At 36.0% G+C, this 23803-nt stretch overlaps 1 protein-coding gene across 1 annotated transcript in view; it reads left to right on the top strand.

Annotated features, from left to right (window-relative positions):
* The window catches only part of RAB3GAP1 (RAB3 GTPase activating protein catalytic subunit 1), a 136781-nt gene that overhangs the window by 108790 nt on the left and 4188 nt on the right, over window positions 1-23803 (top strand). The window contains 7 exon segments of the mRNA XM_013983945.2: window positions 7565-7702; window positions 11729-11956; window positions 19837-19933; window positions 20028-20131; window positions 20255-20297; window positions 20300-20369; window positions 21804-21906. Coding sequence (XP_013839399.2) covers window positions 7565-7702; window positions 11729-11956; window positions 19837-19933; window positions 20028-20131; window positions 20255-20297; window positions 20300-20369; window positions 21804-21906 — 783 coding nt within the window.

Genomic DNA, 23803 nt, shown 5'->3' with positions numbered 1-23803 from the left:
GTATGTTTTCTCCTAGTTATTTAAAAATTATTTGTTTATTGAGTTATAAAATAATAACTGAAGTGCACAATCTTAAATATGCTGCTTGGTGAGTTTTTTTCATATTTAAAAACATGTAACTACCGCTCAAATCAAGATACAGAAAATTCCCATAATCCTAGAACTTTTCTGTGAAGATGGGCATAATATATTTTCTATTTCTGCTCTCCAGTACTACAGCCATTTTATATGTGTAGCTGAGTGCATGAAATATGGCTTATGCAACTGAAGAACTGAATTTTTTATTTAATTTATTTATATTTAAATAGCCAGATGTATTGGATACCATACCCTAGTACTCCCCTCCAGGTAACTCTTTTTCTCACTTTAGTCACCATATGTTAGTTTTATCAGTTTTTAAATTTCATAAATGGAATTATAATTTGCTTACTCTTTTGTATATAAATGGAATTATGTGCCCCTATGTTGTGCTTTTGAATTTAACTACCAGCTGTGGAAATCCATCCATGTCATTGTGTGAGTCAGTATTTGTGCATGTTTTATTACTTTATAGTATTCTGTTAAATGAACATGCCACTCAATTTTTATATTGCTTATCCATTTACCTATTGATGGAATTTGAGTTGTTTAAAGTTTGAGCTGTTATAAATACATGAACATTCTTATAAATGTCTTTTGGTGAACATAGACACTCATTTTCTTTTGGATATATTCCTAAGAGTAGAATTGTTGGGCCATGTGTAGAAATGTGTTTTAGCTTTAGCAAATATTGCTAAACAGTCTCCCAAGTGGTTGAACTTATTTTAGTTTACCTTCCATCCAACAATACATAATAATTGTAGTTTATTCCACATAATCTCTTACATTTGATGTCTTAGGAATCCAAGTACCACTCCCAGATTTGATGATTTGCTAGGACTACTCTTAGGACTCAACATATAGTCTTGCTCACAGCCATAATTTAATATAGCCGAAGGATATAAAGCAAAATCAGCAAAAAGAGATGGCATGTGGGACAAAGTTCAAAAGATGTCAAGCACAAGCTTCCAAGAGTCTCCTTGCAGAATAGCCACACAGGATGCACTTAACACCAGCACATGACCACACCTGTGAAATGACCACACATGTGAAATGTTGTCTACCAGGGAAACTTGTCAGAGGCTCAGTGCTCAGGTTTTTATTAGAGACTGATCACATGGCACCTTCTGCATAGCATGTGCCAAAATCCTAGAAGGAAAACAGGTGTTCAGCATGAACCATATTGTTTGCACAGATAGTTTAAGCACAGTGCACCATTTTTATCAGTGCTGAGTATGGTGAGACTTTGCCAATATCTAAGTTCCCAGAAGCCAGCCAAGGGCCAGCTTTGCAAACAGACCTTTCTGAGTAGTCTGAAGCCAACTCTGTTAACTCTTCTTTTTACATTTGATTATTTTAAGCATTTTAATTTTTGCCTTTCTGGTGGGTATGTAGTAGTTTCTCATGTTTTAACATTTCCCTGATGAATAATGACACTGAACACATTTTCATATATTTATTGCCCATTTGGATATTTTCTTGGTGAAGACCTTTGCCGACTTTTTCTCAAGTTAGTTGTCTTTTCTTATTGGTTTATAGGAATTCTTCATCTGTTTCTGGAATATGAGTCCATAAATAATTTCTCCTAACCTGTGGCTGGCCCGTTCACTTTCTTAATGATGCATTTTGTTGAATAGATGTTCTTAATTTTAATAAAGTCTGATCTACCAATGTTTTTCTTATGTAGATAGTGCTTTTGTCTCCCATTAGGAAATCTTTAACTACTCATGGTCCTGGTGGTATTCGTTCATGTTTTTTTCTGGAAGTTTTATTTTTTTACCTGTTGTATTTGTTTGTGGTCCACCTCACATTGACTGGTATGAGGAATAAATTAAGATTCTCTTTTTTCTGTAAGGATATACAGTTGTGTTCTAACACCATTGTTCAAAAGACCTGCCTTTTCCTACAGAGTGGCAAGGACATCTTTGTTGTAAATCAGGTGCTGTATGTGTGTTGCTCTCTTTCTGGACTAATTTTTTTTTTTGTCTTCAGTCTTTTTAGGGCTACACCCATGGCACATGGAGGTTCCCAGGCTAGGGGTCAAATTAGAGCTATAGCTGCCAGCCTTACACCACAGGCTCAGCAATGCCAGATTCAAGCCACATCTGTGACCTACACCACAGCTCACAGCAACGCCACTGAGTGGGGTCAGGGATCGAACCCGCAACCTCATGGTTCCTAGTTGGATTCGTTTCCACTGAACCACAAAGGGAACTCCTCTTTTTGGACCATTTATTTTGTTCTATAAGTTTCTTTGTCTATCCTTGTGCCAATAATGTACTGTCCTTATTACTATAGCTTTGTAAGTCTTCCCATCTTATAGTATAAATGTTATAACTTGTTCTTTGAGATTATCTTGTCTGTTCTTGCATTTTTATGTAAATTTGAGATTCTGCTTATCAGTTGCCACATACAGAATAATCCTGCTGGAATTTTAATTCATACTCTACTGAATTAGAATTAAACTTGCATTGAATTGAATTAAAGAAAATTTACATCTTAACAGTATTGAGTCCCATGACCATGAAATGCCTTTTATTTTATTTAATCTTTCTTTTACTTGGCCTTATCAGTGTCTTTTAGTTTTTAATATAGAGGTTTTTTGTATCTTTTATTAGATTTATCTCAAAGTATTGATAATTTCTCAAATATTATATTGGAATTTAAAATTTACATTAAACAGTTTTTCACAGATTTATGGAAATTTTTGTATACTGACCTTGAATCTAGCAATCTTACTAGATTCACTTATTATTTCTAGTAGTTTGTAGATTGTCGTTTTGTATATACATAGTTATGTTACATGTTAGTAATTCTTTTTCATGCATTATGCAATGGCTAGGACCCTACTACAGTATTGAAATAGTGAGCATCCCCCTCTTGTTCCCAGTTCAGAAGGAAAGCATATGATAATCATTGAAGGTATCCAGTGGAGTTATCATTTATCATATTAAGGAAATTCTCTTCTTAGTTTCTGAGAGTTTTTATCATGAACAGGTGTATTTTATCAAATATTTTTTTACTTAAATATATTTTTACCTGAATATTGAGGTAATCCATAAGATAATTGAGTTTTAAGTGAAATAGTATATAAGGGAAAAAGACTGTCTAATCCAAAATAAGCACTCAGTTTTTAGCTATTATTTTTCTGAAGACTTTTTCTTTCTTTTTTTCTTTTCTTTTTTTTGCTTTTTAGGGCTGCACCTGAGGCATATGGAGGTTCCCAGGCTAGGGGTCTAATTGGAGCCACAGCTGCCAGCCTATGCCACAGCCACAACCATGCCAGATCTGAGCTGCGTCTGCAACCTTCACCACTGCTCACAGCAAAGCCAGATCCATAACCCACTGAGCAAGGCCAGGGATTGAACCCGCAATCTCATGATTCCTAGTTGGATTTGTTTCCACTGTGCCATGACAGGAACTCCTAAAGACTTTTTCTTATACACGACTAAAGTATAAGCTAGCATTTCTTCCCAGGATGTAGGGATTTACTTAAAAGTTTTTGTAAATTAGTTTTCGTATTCTGAAATGGGTTGATGAGTTGTAATGATTATACAGTGGGATGCTGGGATGTTTGCTTGATAATTTTAGACATGGATTCTGTTAACATATTTCTTTGCTTATGTTGTTTTTTTACCAGGTGGCCATCATTGATGAGATTAGATATTTTTGTTTAACAGGCCTTGTCTTTTTGCTTCATTACAAATATAGAGTTGGTTTCTAATGCTAGAAACCAAGTGTGTATTTTTTCTAATTTTAAGCATTGTGCAGTTGGTATTGAGGTCTTATGATATAGATTTGGATTTTTGGATCTAGCAGAACTAGATTTATATCTTGCACCACTACTTGCTATTACTAATGTTGATAGTACATTCTGTGTTTCCTTTCTGAGCTTTGTTTTCTCTCTCTCTCTTCTCTAAACAAATATTTGCATTTTCTAGAATTTTATATAAATCTTACATAACTAGAGTGGGGTTTTTTGTGTGTTGGAATTCTTTTAGCATAATTATTTTGAGATTTATGTATATTGTTTTGTGTATCAGTAGTTCATTCATTTTTATTGCTTAGTAGTGTTCCATAGCATAGATATATCATGTTTTTTTTTTTTAATCCATTCACCTTTTGATAAGCATTCTAAAAACGGGCCTAAGGAAACTTTGCAGGGTGATGGATAAATTCATTATCTTGATATGATTTCATGGGTATATGCAGGTATATCCTTTAAATTATTATATGTCAATTACACTTCAGAAAAACTGTTTAAAATTTGTCATGTGATCAGTGATTGACAAGAAAGAAGAATGAAAGTATTGCTATCTTGTTCTAACATATCTTCAGTTTAAAACCCTACCTATTTATTTAATAAATAAATACTAAATACTAAGTTAAGTCAGTAGCAGTTTGTACTACTCTGGTTGTTGAAGGTTAAATTACATATTTAAATTACATATTTGGATGTAAGTGTTCCGCAAAGGTTAATTTTTTATGTTCTTTTTCTTTGCAAGTTTCAATAATTTTTTTTTCTTTCTTTTTTGGGGGGCCACCCTGCAGCATATGGAGTTCCTAGCCAGGGTCAGATCCTAGCCACAGCAGTGACCTACGCTGCAAGTGCAGCAAAGCAGATCCTTAACCCCCTGTGCCGGGCTGCAGATTGAACCTGTGTCCTGGTGCTCCAGAGACACCACTGATGCCGTTGTGCCACATTGGGAACTTCATTTCTTCTTATTTTTAATGAGCTCATTGCATATATGTTGTCTTGGTTTGATCAGGTTAATAAAGAGTCAAAGAAAGTTGTCCCATAAGCTCAAGCTTTATTTTCCTTCGAAATGTTGTGTTCCCTTCATTTATTTCAGATGCTTTAGTTTACATATTCAGCTTCGTAATTTAAATCTGGATAATTTAAATTTAAATTACTTTTCTCTCAGCATATGTTTTATGTATGTAGAAATTTTTATCTTTAGATAAATCAAGGCAAGTTTTTAGTCTGTTTTACTTTCTTTAAAGTTAATCTTCTTTAAATTATTACTGTTTTGTATGTACTTATTGAAAATGTTTGGAATTCAAAATGATCGCAGTTGAAATCATTATGATTTCAAAATTTATAAGTTAGCTTAAAATGTGCCATTAATCAGTTGGTACTTCAACAAAAAAAAGTAATAAGGCTTATATAGGTCTTACCTCACAAGAATTTAAAACACACTCCCTTATTCCTTCAGTGTAGCCTTAGGTCGTCCTACAGTTTATGCCTAGGAAAAGTTTAAAATTTTTACCCAGTATTTTAGAGCCAGGGCTAGAAGAAAAATTTGGGAAAATCTGTTAGAGCAAGAACTCTTAAATAGCGGATTAGAGGCAAACTAATAAATAGTTCTCACAGTTAGCATCAGATGGCTGTTCTAGATTCTCTTCACATTGCCCTAGAGAGTTTTGCTACTTTGAGGGTACTGAACAAGGCACTTCATCTCTGCACTCAGTTTTACCACATGTAAAATCCCCTGATCGCTTCTGTGATGAGATCATTTGTATGAGAAAGCTTTGGTCATACTCAGAAGTAGTCCTCATGCTACTTGCTGCTAATATTCTTCTCGATTGTGTTCTTCATTTATGGTTGGCCTGAGTTCCCAAAAGCCTTTCACAAGCCCCTCCCTTTTCTCAGGAGGAGGCTAAAGGACAATGAAAGTGGTTCCTACTTAATGGAAATAATGGGGGCTCTGTTCTTTAGTATATTGCTTCATTGAAAATTAATATAATTTTTTTAATTTGACTGAGGTATTTTGATATCATAGGGAAAGTCGAGTATAATACAGCCTAAGTATTTTGTCTCTAATTGCAGGGATCTATTCTTTGTAACAGTGAGTCACAGAAAGCTTGAGTAAATTACCCAAGGTCATAGAGCTGGGATTCAAATACAGGCATGTTGTCTCTAGATCCTAAAGTATTAATTCCTTACCAATTAGTATTCAACCCTAAGTATCAGTGTGAAACTTTAAAAGTAATGCCTGTTCATTGTAGAGAAAACAAAAGAAAACAAATCATAATTCTATAATCCAGGGCTAATCACTGTTAGAGTAGTTCTCTCCCATTTTTTCCTTCTGTTGTATATTGAGATTCTTTCCAATTTTCATACTATTATAAATAATGCCGCAGTGATATTTCTAGAAGGGGAATTATTGGGTCAATGGGAATGATCATAAATGCTTGCCATGTATCAATTGCCAGATTGTTGTCTGGGAAGATTTATATTATTATCTTCAGCAGTGTTTGAAAGTGCTCCTTCAGGTTTGTTTCAAAAATGAGGATGAAAAAGGAAAAAAGTTTAGTTTGTTGCTATGTTTTGAATGCCATACCTTTATCCTAGCTCTGCTTTATTCCCCACAGATACCTGTGAAAATCATTTACCGATGTGGCAGTGGCTTTTACCTGGGGAGTGTGTTTTGTGCCCACTCTCCACCCCCCACCCCAAATCAATGTCTGGAAACAGTTTTGATCTTCATGAGGCGGAATAGTGGTACTACTGCAGGAGGCAGAGACTAGAGAGGCCTGCTAAACATCATACAACATATAGAACAGGTCCCATGACAGAGAATTATCCAGTCGGAGGCTAAGAAAACTTGCATTATAGTAAGCTCCTGAAATCTAGAAAGAATCTATTTATTGACAAGACACTTACTCCTGCTAGGTCTTATGCTGTTACCAAGGAATAGAAGAGTTCGTGTTTTTCTGGTTTTAACAACAAAGCAGGGAAGATTTGTTTGGTTAGTCTCTGGATTGTAGAGTTCTTCATATTTCAAATACAAAGTGTCATGGAGTCAATTCTCAGAGAACTTCCCTAAGTCCTTTTGAACAGGTTGAAAATGTTTTCTGTTAACTCTCTTAATGACTCTACAGTCGTGTCTTCCTTTAGGTTTACCATAGCTGCTGTTTTATTTGGGATTGTCATTAAAATATATAATGTTTCTGATTCCCAAAACAATACCCAGCTTCTTGTGGGAATTAGTAATTTGAATTGGAACCTAAACTCAAAGCATCTTCTCCAACATAGGATAACATTTATTATAATTATTTGGGGGCTTTTAGTTGGGGTTCAGTTCATCTGCTTTCATTTTTATTTATATATATGTATATCAATTTTCTTCTCTTAGAGTAGTTCCAATAAAACCCATTGTAACTATAATGATATTCATAAAAATGTCTTAGGATATCATTTCTTTATCATTAATAGTCAGGAAAATGTTCAGTGCATCCAGATTCCTCTCAGCTCTCATCAGTAAGAAACATGATAATCTTATCTGTGGGAGGGAGGTTGCTGAAAGTCATAGTTATCGTTACCTTTTCGTGTAGGTTCCAAAAAACTTGCGAATTTTTCTGAATTCTTTTAAACACTTATCTTGTGACTACTAGAGCTGAAATGTTGCCTTTAGTCTATTTTTATAGTTCTGCTTTGTCTAAAAAAAGCTCTTCATGAGTTTTGTCATTTTCTGCTTCACAGGAACCAGCACCTATGACAGAAGATTTGCTAGAAGAGCAGTCGGAGGTTCTGGCTAAATTAGGTACATCGGCAGAAGGGGCTCACCTCCGAGCACGCATGCAGAGTGCCTGTCTGCTCTCAGATATGGAGTCTTTTAAGGTGGGTCACACTCTCAGAGCTCAGGAGTCTATTTTGAGCTATTCTGAGATAAAACTGTGAAAGTCACTTTATAAAGCGGTGTAAAGGCCTGGATGTCTTTTTTATTAAATGTTTCGATTTCATTAGCACTTACAACACCGTGCCTCTGCCCCTAAAGGTCATAGTCAAACTTACTTCTTAAGTTTAAAAAAGGAAAGTCAAGAATCTTTGAATAATAGTTGAAAGTTGAGAGTTGAATCATTTCTATATGTTTATTGGTATATTTTCTTCCTTTGTGTGTGTACAGTCAATTTAATGCAGGGCTTTTAGGAAACTCTTAGGATTTAACCTAGGCTGCTTCATTGAACAAACCTTTGGTTGTCTGTGTTGTGCCTGGCACTTTGATGATTAAGAAGTATAGTGTTGGAGTTCTCGTTGTGGTGCAGCAGAAACAAATCCGACTAGCAGCCATGAGGTTGCAGATTTAATCCCTGGCCTCACTCAGTGGGAACCTCCATATGCCACTGGTGCAGCCCTAAGAGGACAAAAGACAAGAAAAAAAAAAAAGAAATACAGTGTTTATCCTCACGTAACAGCCGATTGAAGTTGTGGGAGGGGAATATGTAAATAATTATTATGTGATGCATTCTCTTATGGAAGCAAGGTCAAAAGGTGACTGACTCTACTGAGTAGGGTCATGGAGAGTTTCTCACAAGAGTCACAGTTTAGGCTGAGTAGGCATTTGATGCCTGGAGAAGAATATTTTAGGCTTGGATATAGGCCTGTATGTAGAACACAAAGCGTTCAGAGAATGGTGGCATTTGGCTTATTAGTTAAAAACACAGGGATGAAGAATTTTTTTTTTTTTTTTTTGAATTACCTATTCTTTTTTTTTGGTCTTTTTTTGCTATTTCTTGGGCCGCTCCCGTGGCATATGGAGGTTCCCAGGCTAGGGGTCCAATCGGAGCTGTAGCCACCGGCCTACAACAGGGCCACAGCAACGTGGGATCCGAGCCGCATCTGCAACCTACACCACAGCTCGCGGCAACGCTGGATCGTCAACCCACTGAGCAAGGGCAGGGACCGAACCCGCAACCTCAGGGTTCCTAGTCAGATTCGTTAACCACTGCGCCACTACGGGAACTCCTGAATTACCTATTCTTGAAAGCAAAGGCAAGTCCATCTACAGTAAAAAGGAAAATGGGTAGCTCATTGGCCCACGGGGCTTCCCTCTCCTACTCCTCATACTCTGACCTGTCCCCAATGCCCAGACTTGCCTCCTTAACCTGCTGCTTCCTGTGATAGCCTCCATCTCTCCATTCCATAGCCCCTACTCAGTCCTGCTTTCGTGCTATGTAGGCCAGCCTGAGTTTGACATTTCAATGTAAACACCCCATGAAAACCTGTGCCACTTTCATCTTCCTTGCTAGCAGAGTTAAGTGACAATAAAAGGGAGCTTTTTATTCCCTACTGGTGTTCCCCCATCTTTCCTAAAAGAAGAAATCTTTAGTACATCTCTTAAGAGCTGCATGTTTTCCTTAGAGATGAGAAAGATACAGAAATTTTTTGAGTTCTATTCTGCTGTGAGACAAGAAAGTGAAATGTGTTGTTTTAAAACAGATATTTGGTACAGTGGATAAAGAGAAGCCAGTTGGCTCTCAGGGCATGTGTTAAATCAAAAAGGAGGAGAAAGGACTTGGCTTAGGGTGTGTGTGCACAGTAGGAGGTACTGGCCTCTACAGTAGCTGTTTTTTTACTTGACCTCTGGCCGCCTTCATATTCATCTGTCTCTGTCCTGCTACACTGTCCTTTTAGAGGCATATACAGGAGGAAATTCCAAATTGGAAGTGTAAAAGCTTTACTCCATAGAAACATATCTGCCCCTCATAGTAAGGTGCTATATAATTCCTTTAACACTGCTTCAGAACTGTGGTTCATTAGATGTCTTTGAACTAACCTGAGTAATGAACAGATCTCTTTCAGTAACATTGTTTTAGCCATAAAATAAATTGTATTTCAAATAACCAATTTATGTATCTTCCCTATGTGGGAATCAGATAATATATTTAAGGAAGTATGAAGTCACTCTAAAATAGGTATAGTTGCCTTTCCCTTTTTGTGTAGGGGATGATTTGGTATTTGCTGTACATGGGAGAGCCCCCAGAGCTGTGGATAAATGCTGGTATATTCCTAAGGTACCTACCCTTCACAATTCCAGGAGGACAGGCCCTGTTCTCCCACATGCGCTTGGAGTACCTACCTGGAAGGGTAGAAAGAAGATAAACCGTAGCCGAAGTGACCCTTGAGCCTCTCCTGGTAGCACTTTGATCTGCCTGGTATAGTAAGGACAACCAGAAGGAAGAATTCTGGTATGATATGTCCTTCTTTAACACATTCTGTAGTGCAGGAGCTCAATACTGTTTTCTTTTTCAGGTTCACTCTCTTCACTCAAGGCCTACCTCTATAGTTTCCTGAGATATATTCATCTGTGTGTGGTGTTGCCTGGTTAATATCCAAGCTTTGTATATGAATCCCAGGTCATGCAGTGATCTTGATCCACTGCATTTCATAACAGTTTTTTGTTGCCATGATGCCATAGCCCTTAGAAATTTGTGTTATTGACTGTCAGTTAAGGACTCCCCTCTGATTCCTTATCCTTTTGGGGGTTTCCTAAATTGGTGGGACCGGTTATGCTGGTAGTGAGTGCAATAAGGAGAAATTGGCAGTTTTGCTTTTCAAATTTAAGACTAACCATTCTTGTCATGTTGGTTTTAATTTTGGCCTGAGGTTAATTTAATTTAAAAAGAAAGAAAATGAACTTCTGCTTAGTACTTTTTAGTAGTGCTTATATCACTTATTATTTCAGGCAATTAAATACTGTACTCATAGCAGGAAGAATATGTTATAGAAAATTATAACCAAAAAGGTATGTGTTTAATGTACACATTTCCTTTGAGTATTAAGGGGATGATGTATATGCCCTTCCTTAGTAGTGTATTGATAAATTACTGGGCACTTGCGAAAAGACCTCCATGCCTTACCACTAAAACTGTGAAGCCTCCCTTTTTTCTCAGGCATGAATGTAGAGGCATGAATCCTTACTTAAAGGATTTTGGCATGCATCATTGTTAATTCTATAGAATTATCCACTAAATAAAACTTTAATTAGTTTGGTTTCAGAAGCCTGAAAAGCAATAATTTGAATTCCAATTCCTTAATAGCACAAAAGCAATTTATGCGATGGTAATTTATTATTCAAAGCATAAGAATTTGATGGCTGAAGAGAACATTTTTGAGATTAGTTGGTATTTATTCAGTACCAGTATTGATTTATTGAGGGGAAGAAAGAGCAGAATTTTTCCATTATTGCGTTTTTATTCAGATCATGTTGTGTATTATTTAATTTACTTGACTTGAGCCTGTTTGATACTTTTCAGAGTATTGAGTAGTTATTATACTATAATTTTAAACTAACTTATATAACTTGTAGTCTTAGAGAATTATTTTCACTTTATATCAAAATTTTATTTCCAAATTCATCAAATGAAAACATCTTCTTTTTCTATAAAATGGAGACAGCAGGGAGTTCCCATAGTGGCTCAGCAGTAACAAGCCCGACTAGCATCCATGACGATGAGGTTTGGATCCCTCGCCTTGCTCAGTGGGTTAGAGAGCCAGCGTTGCCCTGAGCTGAGGTGTAGGTCACAGATGTGGCTCGGGTCCTCTGTTGCTGTGGCTGTGGCATAGGCCAGAAGCTGTAGCTCTGATTCGACCCCTAGCCTGGGAACTTACATAAGCCACAAATGCACCAATAAAAAGACTTCCCCCCCAAAAAAAATGGAGATAGCAAAAATAAAATAATTTTGGTGCTTTAATATCTGACCTATTTTAAAGCTGACACCCAAACTGAAGTCACAGTACTAGATTTTGTAAAGATTAGGTAGGCTTTTTATGAAAGTGAAGTATAATATTGAAAACAAGTTTATCAGTAACTTGATTTTTATTTGATTCTGTTGATTTTTTTTTTCTTTCTTTTGGCTATTTTAGGCCGCTAATCCAGGTTGTTTTCTGGAAGATTTTGTGAGGTGGTACTCACCTCGTGATTATATTGAAGAGGAAGTGATTGATGAAAAGGGCAATATGGTTCTGAAAGGAGAACTAAGTGCCCGAATGAAGATTCCAAGTAATATGTGGGTAGAAGCCTGGGAAACAGCTAAGCCAATTCCTGCTAGAAGGCAGAGGAGACTCTTTGATGATACACGGGAAGCAGAAAAGGTAACTGAGTTTGGGTGTCTAATACTAGACTGCTAATTATTGTTCCAGCATTTTAAAAACTCACTATGATGAATGTAAGAGCTTTGAACATACTTGAGAAGGAGAGCATTGAAACGTAATGAATGTTTTATCTATCTAATATTTACATTCAAGATTTTAGAACTGGTTACAAATAGGCCAGAGAATAAACCATGCATATTTTATGTAGCATGCTTATCTTTAGACTATCTCACAGCATATGTCAAAAGCTTAATGATCATGTTCTTTGACTTCACACTTCCACTACCAAAAAAATGTTATCAAGGAAATAATGAGAGGTACATAAAAATCAATGTGCAAGAATGATGTTCAACACAGCTTTTTAGTGAAAAAATATATACACCCAGAGTTTCCAAAAATGACACTTTTGTTCAATAAAGTATGGTTTAATCATTTAGTAGACTACTTTGCAATTACTAAAAAACATTTGGAGTTGTGGAGAATAGTGGCAGCCACCTGATAGCAAGTTGCCATACATACCCTCCCACCTATCCACCTCCCCCCAAACCCCATTCAATTAATAAGTAAATAAACCCATGGCTTCAGCATTACTATAAGTTAAAGATTACAGTGATCTTTGAGTTAACTAAGTAGAGAAATAAGCCAAATTCCAGTGGAGTTCCCATTGTTGTAAGCTTGTGGATGTAGAGAGTGAGGACAGGGAGTCTTAGGAAGAAGAGCTGAGGGAAGACCTGGGAGGAACACAGTCACTCAGAAAGATTGCTCCTAACGCTGAGTGCCAAAAAACTCAACATAGGTAGAACCTGAGCGTTAATGGCACAGGCCACCAGGAAGTGGCTTGAAAGTAAGCAGGACTAGAAATGGGCACTAAGAGAGACTCTGCCTTAGGAAGAACCAGATATAGAAATAGGAATGATATCCCCCTTAAAGCAGTGATAGGAAAGAAGGAAATAAGGAGAAAATTAAAGATCCTATAGAAATGAAAGAGAAATAAGGCATATTAACCTCCTTCATCTCTTGTCATCTATTAAAGAAATGTGCAGAAGAGAGCCCTTTCAAACTGTGACATGACCAATTATAGTACAGAGCAAACTACTATAAAGAAACAAATTGAAAATTAGATCATTTCAGCTAATAAAAACATTTCCCAGAAAACTGACAAGTCAGAAGAAAATTATTAGTCCAAACTGAATCAGGTATTCTCAAATAAGCATGGGAGATATCAGAAATACTGAAAACAAGAGCACAAATGAACCCAAAAAACCCCACAAAGAAATGAAACTACTGCTGATTTAACTCAGGATACAAGTAGAAGAAAAAGACAAACCTATCAAAAAAAAAAAAAAGATTTATGGGAGAGTAGGTTTATATTTAAATTTAATAAAAGGCATTGAGGAAAGAAAAGCAGCAAAACAGCCAAGAGAAAAAAATTGGGATTAAAGGAGTGAAAGCGATTGGAGAGAAAGTAGTAGAAATGAAAGATAGAAAAGTAGAAATAATATTCATTTTATCAGAGTCCTTGAAAAAGAAAAATCAAAACACTAAAACTTAAAACTGCAATATAAGAAAACTTTCTGGAAATAAAACCTGAATTTACATATTGAGAGGGCTGAGTATAGGGGAAAATTGACTAGGTGAAGTGAATGCCAAACTATGTATTATAATACTACTAGATCTTAATTTTTTTTTTTTTAATTCTTAGACTCTGTAGGCAAAAAAACATGAAAATAACTTACAAGGGAAAAAATTAGAGAGTTGTCAGATTTCTCAAAGCACAGTAGTGTGGAGCAGTGTTTTCAAGAAATGTAAGAAAAGAAATACAAACTATAAAGATTTTCTATTCCACCAAGATGGGCAAGTAGTCAAGGCTATAAAAACTGTTTTCTCTGAGAGTTTTTGTACATACAGCTGTATACGTGAGCCCTCCCTGAGGACTCTATTAAGACTGCCTTGTCCATTGGAACTCTGTGCAGTGTTCAGAATGTTCCACAGCTAATGCTGTCCAAAATAGTAGCCCATGGCCACATGTAGCTTTAATAAGCACTTGAAATGTGGCTAGTATAACATAGGAACTGGATTTTTAGGCTGCATATGGCTGGTGGCTACTTTATTGAACAGCATACTATAGGAGGATGAACTTAGCCAACCAAAAGATGACTATGGTAAGACTTCATTTAATTTTCTGGCTAAGACTAATACTAGATGAGGACATGGGTAGAAAAAGAATATGTAAAAATTGTATATTATGATAAAGAAGAAAGAATGTAACTAAAAAAGTTGGAATGGAAAAAGCAAAGGAGGAAAGTGAAATGAAATCATTGACGGTACTCAGGTGGTACTCAGAGGATTCCTTTAAAATTATTAGACCAGTTCATAAAATAGTTAATGATATAAGAGAATCAAGGGCAGCATAAGAGTTAGTAGTGCAAGGATATCTACTAGAATAAAAATGCAAACCTTCCTAAGTACAACGGAAGAATTTTTCAGAAGCAAAGAACACACACCAAATAGAGAAGCGTACATAATAAAGGTCATATCATATACAGAGTAATTACAATATAGACATATAAAACCCAACTGTCTGCTCTAAATAAGGGATTCTGTGATTCAGAAAGGCTACAGAATAAACAATGGACCAGGTAAATGAAAACATTAAGAAAGCAGGGCTTGTGATCCTGATGCCAAAGTAAAATTAAAGTAGAAAAATATTAAATGTGATTAATAAGGATGCTTTATAGTCTAAAAATGATATTTCACAATGAAGATATATAGCTGTTAATGTTTAGGCAGTAGGTAACACAGTAATCATTTATATAAAATAGAAAACACAGGAGATGCAAGGAGAAATAGGTCAAAACACTAATAATAGAGAACTTTTAACACACTCTCAATACAAGACAGTCAAGTAGACAAAATTAAGAAAAGATCTAAAGAAGATAATCAATAAGGTCGTTCTTATAGATAAATCTCAAGCACCGTACCTTGATAATAGAAACTGTACCTTCTTTTCAGTCACACATGGAACATTCACAAAAATCGATAGTATATTAAGGGCACGAAGAAAACACCAGTGTGTTTCATAATGGAAATAAAACCAATGCTCTGATCTCTGCATAGTAATTAAAAATGAAAGAAACAAACCCTAGGCCTTCCACCTGCAAATTTAAACAGTACTTGGGTAAAAGGGGAAATACAAAGAGAAACTATAAAATTCCTGAAAAATGATGGTGAAAATATCACATGTGAGAGCTTTAGGATATGTTTTAGAAATGATCAAAGGAAAATTCATAGCCCTAAATGCCTACATCAAGAAAAAACAAAAGAATGAAGTTAATGGGCTTAATAAATTCCTAATTCAAAAACCTAGAAAAAGAACAACAAAATCGAAGAAAATAAAAAATAGTAATGAAGATAAAAGCAGGGAATAATGAGGAAAAAAATTGTAACTCATGAGTCCACATTGACAATATGTAGAAAAATTAACAAATGGGAGAGAAGGGAGGGCATTTCAGCACACAGATGAATGGTAAATATGGAGGATATGTTGGACTTGGAAACTCTTCATTTTACAACCATATTCATAGTAAAGATTGGTTCAGGCAAGAATCAATACATACTAGGTCTAGATGGAAATTTGGGTAGAGTGTCACACTTGGAGGAGTTTAGAAGTGTCTATCTGTGGATTACTTTTGAATTGCAAGGAAATAACAATAACACAGTGGAGAAATGGAACAATACCTTGACTGGATAATCAAAATGAGTATCAGCAATAACGGGCAGATTATCTGCATTGAGATACGATAATTGAAGGGTCCAGCATCACAAATGTACTGTTTGGTCCCAGAGTGCATAACCTCCATCTCTTCAAAAAGAGCTAAAAACAAAACAAAACAAAAAAACAAACCTATGGCAGCTGGAACCAGCTGAAATATTTCCCAGTGGCGAACACTGGAATTATTTGAATGACAATAAATAAAGTGGTATTGGATTATAGTCAAAATATAAAATAAATATCCTGGAATCTATAAGTGACATATATAAATGATGGAATAAATTGGAGAGAAGAGCAGAAGAACTCTGAATCTGCTCTGCCCTCAAGGAGGTGAAGCGTAACTCCCAACTCCATAGGTGTGGACTTTACGCAGGATCTTCCTCCCATAGTACGGTGTGCAGAGCGGGAAAAATGAGTTAACTGTAGAGCAGAAACCTGATGCACACTGCCTTAGCCAGGTGAGCAAGGTTATCAAGGGGGCAAGTCACATCTTGATAAATGATGAAAATGGTGCTTTACCTCTCTGGTCTTCCTCCCCAAAATATATAATCCTAGTTTAATTATCAGAAAAACATCAAATAAATCCTAATTGAGGGACTTTTTACAAATATCAGACTAGAATTCCTCAGAACTGTCAAGGCCAGTAAAAACAAAAAAGTCGAGAAACTAGTCACATCCAAGGGGAGTTTGGAAACATGGCTAAATGTAATGTGATATCCTGGATCAGATCCTGGAAGAGGAGAGGAACATTAGATTAAAAAAAACTTAGGAAACTGAGTACACAACTATTGACAATCTCATTATTCATAGTAGCCAAAGAGTAGAACCAGCCCAAGTGTCTATCAGTTGATGAATGGATACACAAAATGTAGTATATCCATACAGTGGAGTCTTATTCAGCCATAAAAATGAGTGAAGTTCTCATATGTTACAACTCAGATGAGTCTTGAAAGCATTATGCTCAGTGAAAGAAGCCAGAAACAGAAAGCCATGATTACATGATTCCTCTTATATGACATATCCAGAATAGACAAATCTATGGTGAAAAAAAAAGCTAGCTTAGTAGCTGTCAAGGGATTGGGGGAGTGGGAGTGACTACTGTTGGGTACTGGATTTCTTTGTGGAGTAATGAAAATGTTCTGGACTTAGGTAGTGGTGATGGTTGCATAGTCTTGTACATAAGCTAAAAACCATTGAAATGTAATTTTTAAGCTGGTCAATTTTATGGTATGTAAATTATATCTCAGTTTTTTTAAACTAAAGAAATATGAATAAAGTATGGAATTAGCCAAAAAACAGGAGAATGACTATACTCAAAATGTCAGTGTTGGAGTTCCCACTGTGGCGCAACTGGATTTACAGCATCTCTGGAGCACTGGGACATGGGTTCAAACCCTGGCCTAGCACAGTGGTTTAGGGATTCCACATTGCTGCAGCTGTGTAGATCAGAACTGTGGCTCAGATCTGATCCCTGGCCCAGGAACTCCCTATGCTGCAGGGCAGCCAAAAAAGAGGGGGAAAAAAAAAAAAGTCAGTGTTATAAAAGATAGGCTGGGAAACGTCTAGAGTCACTGAGACTAAGAGATGCAATAACTAAGCCAGTGCATGGTCCTTAACTGGATCCTGTATCATGATGGTGGAAGGTTATAAAAGACATTACTTGGTCAATTGGCAAAGTTGTACTAAGAATAAAAAATGAGATTAAAAGTATTTGATCAGTGTTCGTTCACTTTACATTAGTTACATTCTTTATTTTAGGAAATACACACTTAGATATTTAGATATTTGAGGGTAAAGGGACATCATATATGGAACTTGATCTCAAATTATTGAGAAAAATGTGTGTGTATATATATTATATGCATATATAGAGGAGGAGAGGTAGATATGATGAAAGAAATGAAGTAAAAGGCCAGCAAATAAATCCACACCAAGAGTATACAGTATTTTGTATTCTTGCAAATTTGTTTTTCTGTAAGTTAAGGAAAACAAAATTTGGAATAGAGTTAACAAGGATATACAGCAGTGGGAACTCTTAATACTCTAGATAGGAATGTAAATCTGTTGAAACACTAAATATGATTAAAGTATTTAAAAAATAATAATTTGGTATTTTCTTGTACATATACTAATTCTACTTTATATAGATACCCTGAAGAAATTCCTCTACATGTACACCGGCAATCATGAAATAATGTGAGAGGCATTATTTTAATAGCCAGAAAAGGGGGAGGGGAGGGACACTTTTATAAAGCAGTGAAAATGAATAAACTACAGCATCTATGCATTTCAGAAACAATGCTAAATGAAAAACAAGTCACCAAGGTGCACAAGCAGAAACATTCTTTTTGTTTTTGTTTTTTTTTTAAGAGCCGCACCTGCAGCATATGGAGGTTCCCAAGCTAGGGGTCCAGTCGGAGCTGTAGCTGCCAGCCTACACCACAGCCACAGCAACACCAGATCCGAGCCGCATCTGTGACCTACAGGACAGCTCATAGCATCACTGGATCCTTAACCCAGTGAGCGAGGCCATGGATCGAACCGGCAACTTCCTGGTTCCCAGTTGGATTTGTTTCCTCTGTGCCACGACAGGAGCTCCTCAGAAACATTCTTCGTATATAAATATTAAAACCAGACAAAACTAAGCAACACAATTTTTAAGGCTACTTACATAAGTGAAACAACTATGAAGATAAGCAAAAGAATGATTATTAGTTACCTGTGAGGGGCGAGTGGTGTGAAGGAGGGAGACTTGCTCAGGGAGGGATATGGGGGCCTTGGAAAGTACTGGTGATCTTCTGTTTTGTAAGCTGGTTGGTGTTTTCTTTTTTTATAAAATACTTTGGTATGTGTATTTTTAAAATGTATATTAACTTTAAAAACATTTCCAAACACACAAAACCTTCCAAGCCAAATAATAAAAATTATGTCATTAATTGAACAAAGCAAGTTATGAAATTGTATATATTATGAGAAATTATACATGCATCTAAATCTTTGTGTTTAAATGTGCATAGAAATAAGTCTGGGAAGATAAACACAAAAATGTGTTGTTAGGAAGTAGGATTTCTAGAGAACTTTTGCATTATACTTTGTGTTTACTTTTGAGATCTGTGAGCATTTATCAGCAAGGCTTACACTATGAGATTTTATTTCTCTTGTCTTTACTGCTGTTGAATATGGAGCTTAAAGGTAGGGTCTCTGTGTTAACACATACTTCTCCGTGTGTTTTTTATTTTTTTAATTTTTTTAAAATTTTATTTATTTTTTTATTTTTTATTTTTTTGTCTTTTTGCTATTTCTTGGGCCGCTCCTGCGTCATATGGAGGTTCCCAGGCTAGGGTCCAGTCGGAGCTGTAGCCACCGGCCTACACCAGAGCCACAGCAACTCGGGATCCGAGCCGCGTCTGCAACCTACACCACAGCTCATGGCAACGCCAGATCGTTAACCCACTGAGCAAGGGCAGGGACCGAACCCGCAACCTCATGGTTCCTAGTCGGATTCGTTAACCACTGCGCCACGACGGGAACTCCTCCGTGTGTTTTTTAAATCAGAGAAATAATAAAAGTTTCCATTTTGGAAAAAAATAATAAATCAAAACAACTAAAACCAAAAAAATTAGCAAGAAAGTCACTAGAAATGTTTAAAAATCTAAGTGAGGAATACAAGTTAAAAAACAGTATTTTACATGCTTAATATTAGTTCACTTAATATATGATGTGTATTCAGAACCTTAAACTCTGGAATGAAAATGCTCCATCACTAACAGTTGTTATCTCTGGATGGTATAATTTGCAGATGGTTTTAATTTTCTTTGTGTTTTCCTAATTTGCTTTTATTACATATGGAAACAGGAAAAAAACACTAAGAGTGTTAACTACAATTAATGACTGAAGTTATTAGTTGTTTTCAGTAACATTATTCTGACCTTTGGAAGTAGTAGCTACTAACCTGAGTGAGTAGGAGTGGGTACTAAGAGAAGAAAGCTCTTTTCTACTCTTGTTACAGATATGGTAACTGTACAGTGGTACAGTTTTTACTTTGTAAATGGCTGCCTAATTGTTTGACAACTGCATTGATTATTTGTCTAATTTTGGTCTCCTTCAGGTGCTGCACTATCTGGCAGTACAGAAACCTGCAGACCTTGCTCGGCACCTGTTACCTTGTGTAATTCATGCAGCCGTACTCAAAGTAAAGGAAGAAGGTAAATGTCTTGATTAATCATTGGTTCATTTCCAAAATGAAAGTAAATTTTTGCCTAACTTATCTAATGATGGCTTTTATCTTTTTAAAAATAGAAAGTCTGGAAAATATTTCTTCAGTTAAGAAGATTATAAAGCAGATAATATCCCATTCCAGTAAAGTTTTGCACTTCTCTAATCCAGAAGACAAAAAATTAGAAGTAAGACTGATTTTGCTAAGTGTTCTCCCCAGTTGGCAATAATTATTTTAAAGATATATTTTTAAAAGGCTTTTCTTTTTTTGCTATCTTCCAATGTATGCCTCTCCCCTTTTGCACTGTTAGGAAATCATCCATCAAATTACTAATGTAGAAGCTGTAATTGCTAGAGCCGCTCACTGAAAGCCAAATTTGGAACTGAGAAATGTGAACAGGAGGAAGAGAAAGACGATCTTGAAAGGTAATTGCTATCTGACTAACTCATTTTTGTCTGCAGTAAGAAAAGCCACCACTGTCTTTAGAAAATTTTTATAGAATATTGAGATTCTTCTGTGGTGCTGTTATATTATGTGTAACAAGTACTGTCTAAAGACAGAGAAATATTTATTTATCATAGAATTTGACTTCTCCTATATTTCTGAGTATTTGCCATGGGCTGCGCTCCTCCCGCTTTTATTACCAAGTCTTCCAGGTCTCTTTCTAGGACTGTCCTTGTTTGCTCTTGGAGCAGCTGCAAATAGAGGAACTAGCTATTCACTCTGTTACTTAAAGTGCCCCAGAGCTTTGCTTTCTGTTCTCACTGTTCCTTAACTATAGGAAGAGGTGTTCTGAAACTGTATTTCTGCTCAGTATTCCTAGCTACTAAGCCTAAACAAGATTTGTGATAGCAGATGTGCATATCTTCTGTACTTGGTGAATGTGTTCTGAAAGTGGCCAGATGGCCTCTCCAGAATGAGGCCCATGACTGGGTCAGTCTTTTCCTCCTTTTGAGATTTGGACCATTTCAAGGAGAGTCTGTCAGTGAGTGTCTCTGTCCATTTTTTACCCAGTGTTGTTTTAATATGTGATAAAGTGTTTCCAGGTTAGCTACTTCAACAGATTGAATTTGTTATAACTAAAATATTCATTAGCCTTTTGATGAGAAATGGTGATATTGATGCCAAATAATTAATATGACAAGGCATTTGCTATAGCTTTTAACAGGTTCTTGTTTGAATATTTTATCTTTTGTTAAGTGAAATTTTTTCCCAGCCTTCATTGTCCTTGAAAATTCCTTCCTTTTAAATGAGAAGATACAATCTAATCAAGGAATTGTTTCTAAAATGGCAGTATAAATTAGTGAGCAGGTGGTGCAGGCTTGGTGGCTTTGTGCCTTCGACTGTCTTAGCTCCACCATACGTTGTCTATGATATACTTGGAAGTAGAGTGTTTCCAGCACATAATGGCACAGTTTACAAAACATATTTTAAGCACGTGCATATATATATACACATTCACACACAAACACACACTTGCACTCATTGTCATATACCTTAAAAGAACAAAAAATAAATAGGATCATTGCTGTATAGATTAAACTTGGTTTCTGTTGTTAAAAACATTTTTTGGATCTTTTATTTAGTGTAGCATCTTCTAAACTTCTAGTCTGAAAGAGACTAAATATTTTTCTTACACTTTGAACAGACAGTTTGATATTTCGAAATTTTTTTAATTTTATGAAAACAGTTGAAGGGCAGTAAGATTGTCATTTGAATTGATTTTAATTTCAAATCTATCCTGTTATAAAATTTCCACTCCAGCCTTGGCATGATTTGTCCACAAAACCTGATTAGGAGGACTGACCCAGTGTCAACTGAGCAGCTCAGTTTTCTGTCCTTTCGCATCTCTCTCCCAGGTTTGTGAGTTGCCTTTTGGAGCAACCTGAGGTGTTAGTCGCTGGTGCAGGAAGAGGACACGCTGGCAGAATCATTCACAAGCTGTTTGTGAATGCACAGAGGGTATGTGACATTCCTTACTGACTGTATCATGATCTCTCCAGGCCTCTACTTGTGGAGGGGCTGTTGATTCCCACACTTAGCTGATTATACAACTGCTAACCAAGCATAGGGTTTGAACATTAAGGAAATAATGACTGTCACCACTAACTTGTTAGTCTTTGAAATCTGTCTGCTTTCTTACACGTTAAGGTAAAATGATAAGTTTATTTCAGTTTCTAAATTTTATAAGTTAAATGGTACAAAATCCCTTGTTAAAAAAATCTGATGGGGAGTTCCGCTTGTGGCTCAGCGGGTTAGGAACCCAACTAGGATCCATGAGGATGCAGGTTCCATCCCTGGCCTTGCTTAGTGGGTTAAGGATCCAGCATTGCCCTGAGCTGTGGTGTAAATCACAGACAAGTCTCCGATCGTGATCTCATGTTGCTGTGGCTGTGATGAAGGCCGGTGGTAGCTGCAGCTCCAATTCAACCCCTAGCCTGGAAACATCCATATGCCTTGGGTGTGGCCCTAAATAGACAAAAATTTAAAAATTTAAAACAAAAGAATCTGATAGGGACTTGGTTAGCAATGACCTGTGCTGTGGGAAAACATGTTTACTTCTTTCAAATTAGAATAGAGTTGTTTTACCAATTTTAAACTCCATATACTGCAAATGAAGTTAATAAATCTATTTTGCAATGGTGAAGAGGTCTAACTGTAGAGGTTTCCTAGAAAAGAAGAGCAAGATTCAGATTTTTAGGACCGTGGAAACATAGTCTTCAGCACAGAAAGAACTCAGTTTGAAATCTTTTCTTTGTCATTATCTCTACTGATGAAAGTAAAGATTTAAAAAATACATAATACCTTCTGACATTCTAGAATTACTAAGATTGGTGTTTTACAAGGATGGTACTAGTTACATATTGTGCTGATTCTCTGTACTGATCTCGTTTACTGGTTAAGAGGTGCTGGCATTCCACAGATGATTCTCACACCAGGGCTCATTAATATTAAAAATTCTGATAAAAGAATTATAAGTTTACCAAATACAGAGTGCTCCTTATGTGGCACTGTGATGACACTAGAATGTCCCAATTTTGAAGGTGTAATTCTCACAGACAAATAAGAAAAAGAATTTTTGTGGGTTTACACACATGCAATAAAAACTTGATAATGTCCTGTGAGTTGATCTGGAGTCATCTGGTTAATATATTCAAAATCATAGTTAAATATACTGATCTAAATTTTTACCAAGAACTAAAACCTGAGATTATTTATGGATAATTATAAATAATTTATAAATAATTATAAATAATTATAAATTAAGGATTTCAAGTTAAAAAACCAAGTGTTTTATTTCCTTATAAATTAAAGTTCTTGGAGTTCCCTTGTGGCACAGCGGGTTAATGATCCTGTGTTGTCACTGTATCAGCTCAGGTCACTGCTCTTACTTTGATATATTTTGTTTTTGTCTCTGGTATGCAACCAAGAACCAAATTTGTTTTCACGCCCTATGGTATATTCACCAGTTTACTAGCCAGCAGCTTACAAGCCCATTTCCTTGTTAACACCAGTATGAATTTTCCTCTTACTATACTACAAAAATTCTTTCCTCATTTTTTAAAAGCTTGTGTGTGAAGAGGATTTAAAATCTAAAGTATTTATATTTTTAATGCTGAGAGTAGAACACACTCATTGTTCTAAATAGTTAAGCCAAATTATTTTCCCCAGTGTGGAAATAACTTTTTCCCCCAGTCTGTAAATAAAGTCTTACTTAAAAAATTTGGATAACGCAGAGAATTATAAAGAAAAATTAATCACACTTAAAAAATTAGTCATGGAGTTCCTGCTGTGGCACAGTGGATTAAGAATCCAACTGCAGGAGTTCCCATTATGGCGCAGTAGAATCCGACTAGGA

Source organism: Sus scrofa, chromosome 15 (assembly GCF_000003025.6).
Source record: "Sus scrofa isolate TJ Tabasco breed Duroc chromosome 15, Sscrofa11.1, whole genome shotgun sequence".
Lineage (NCBI taxonomy): Eukaryota > Metazoa > Chordata > Mammalia > Artiodactyla > Suidae > Sus > Sus scrofa.
This window is presented reverse-complemented; position numbering and strand designations above follow the sequence as displayed.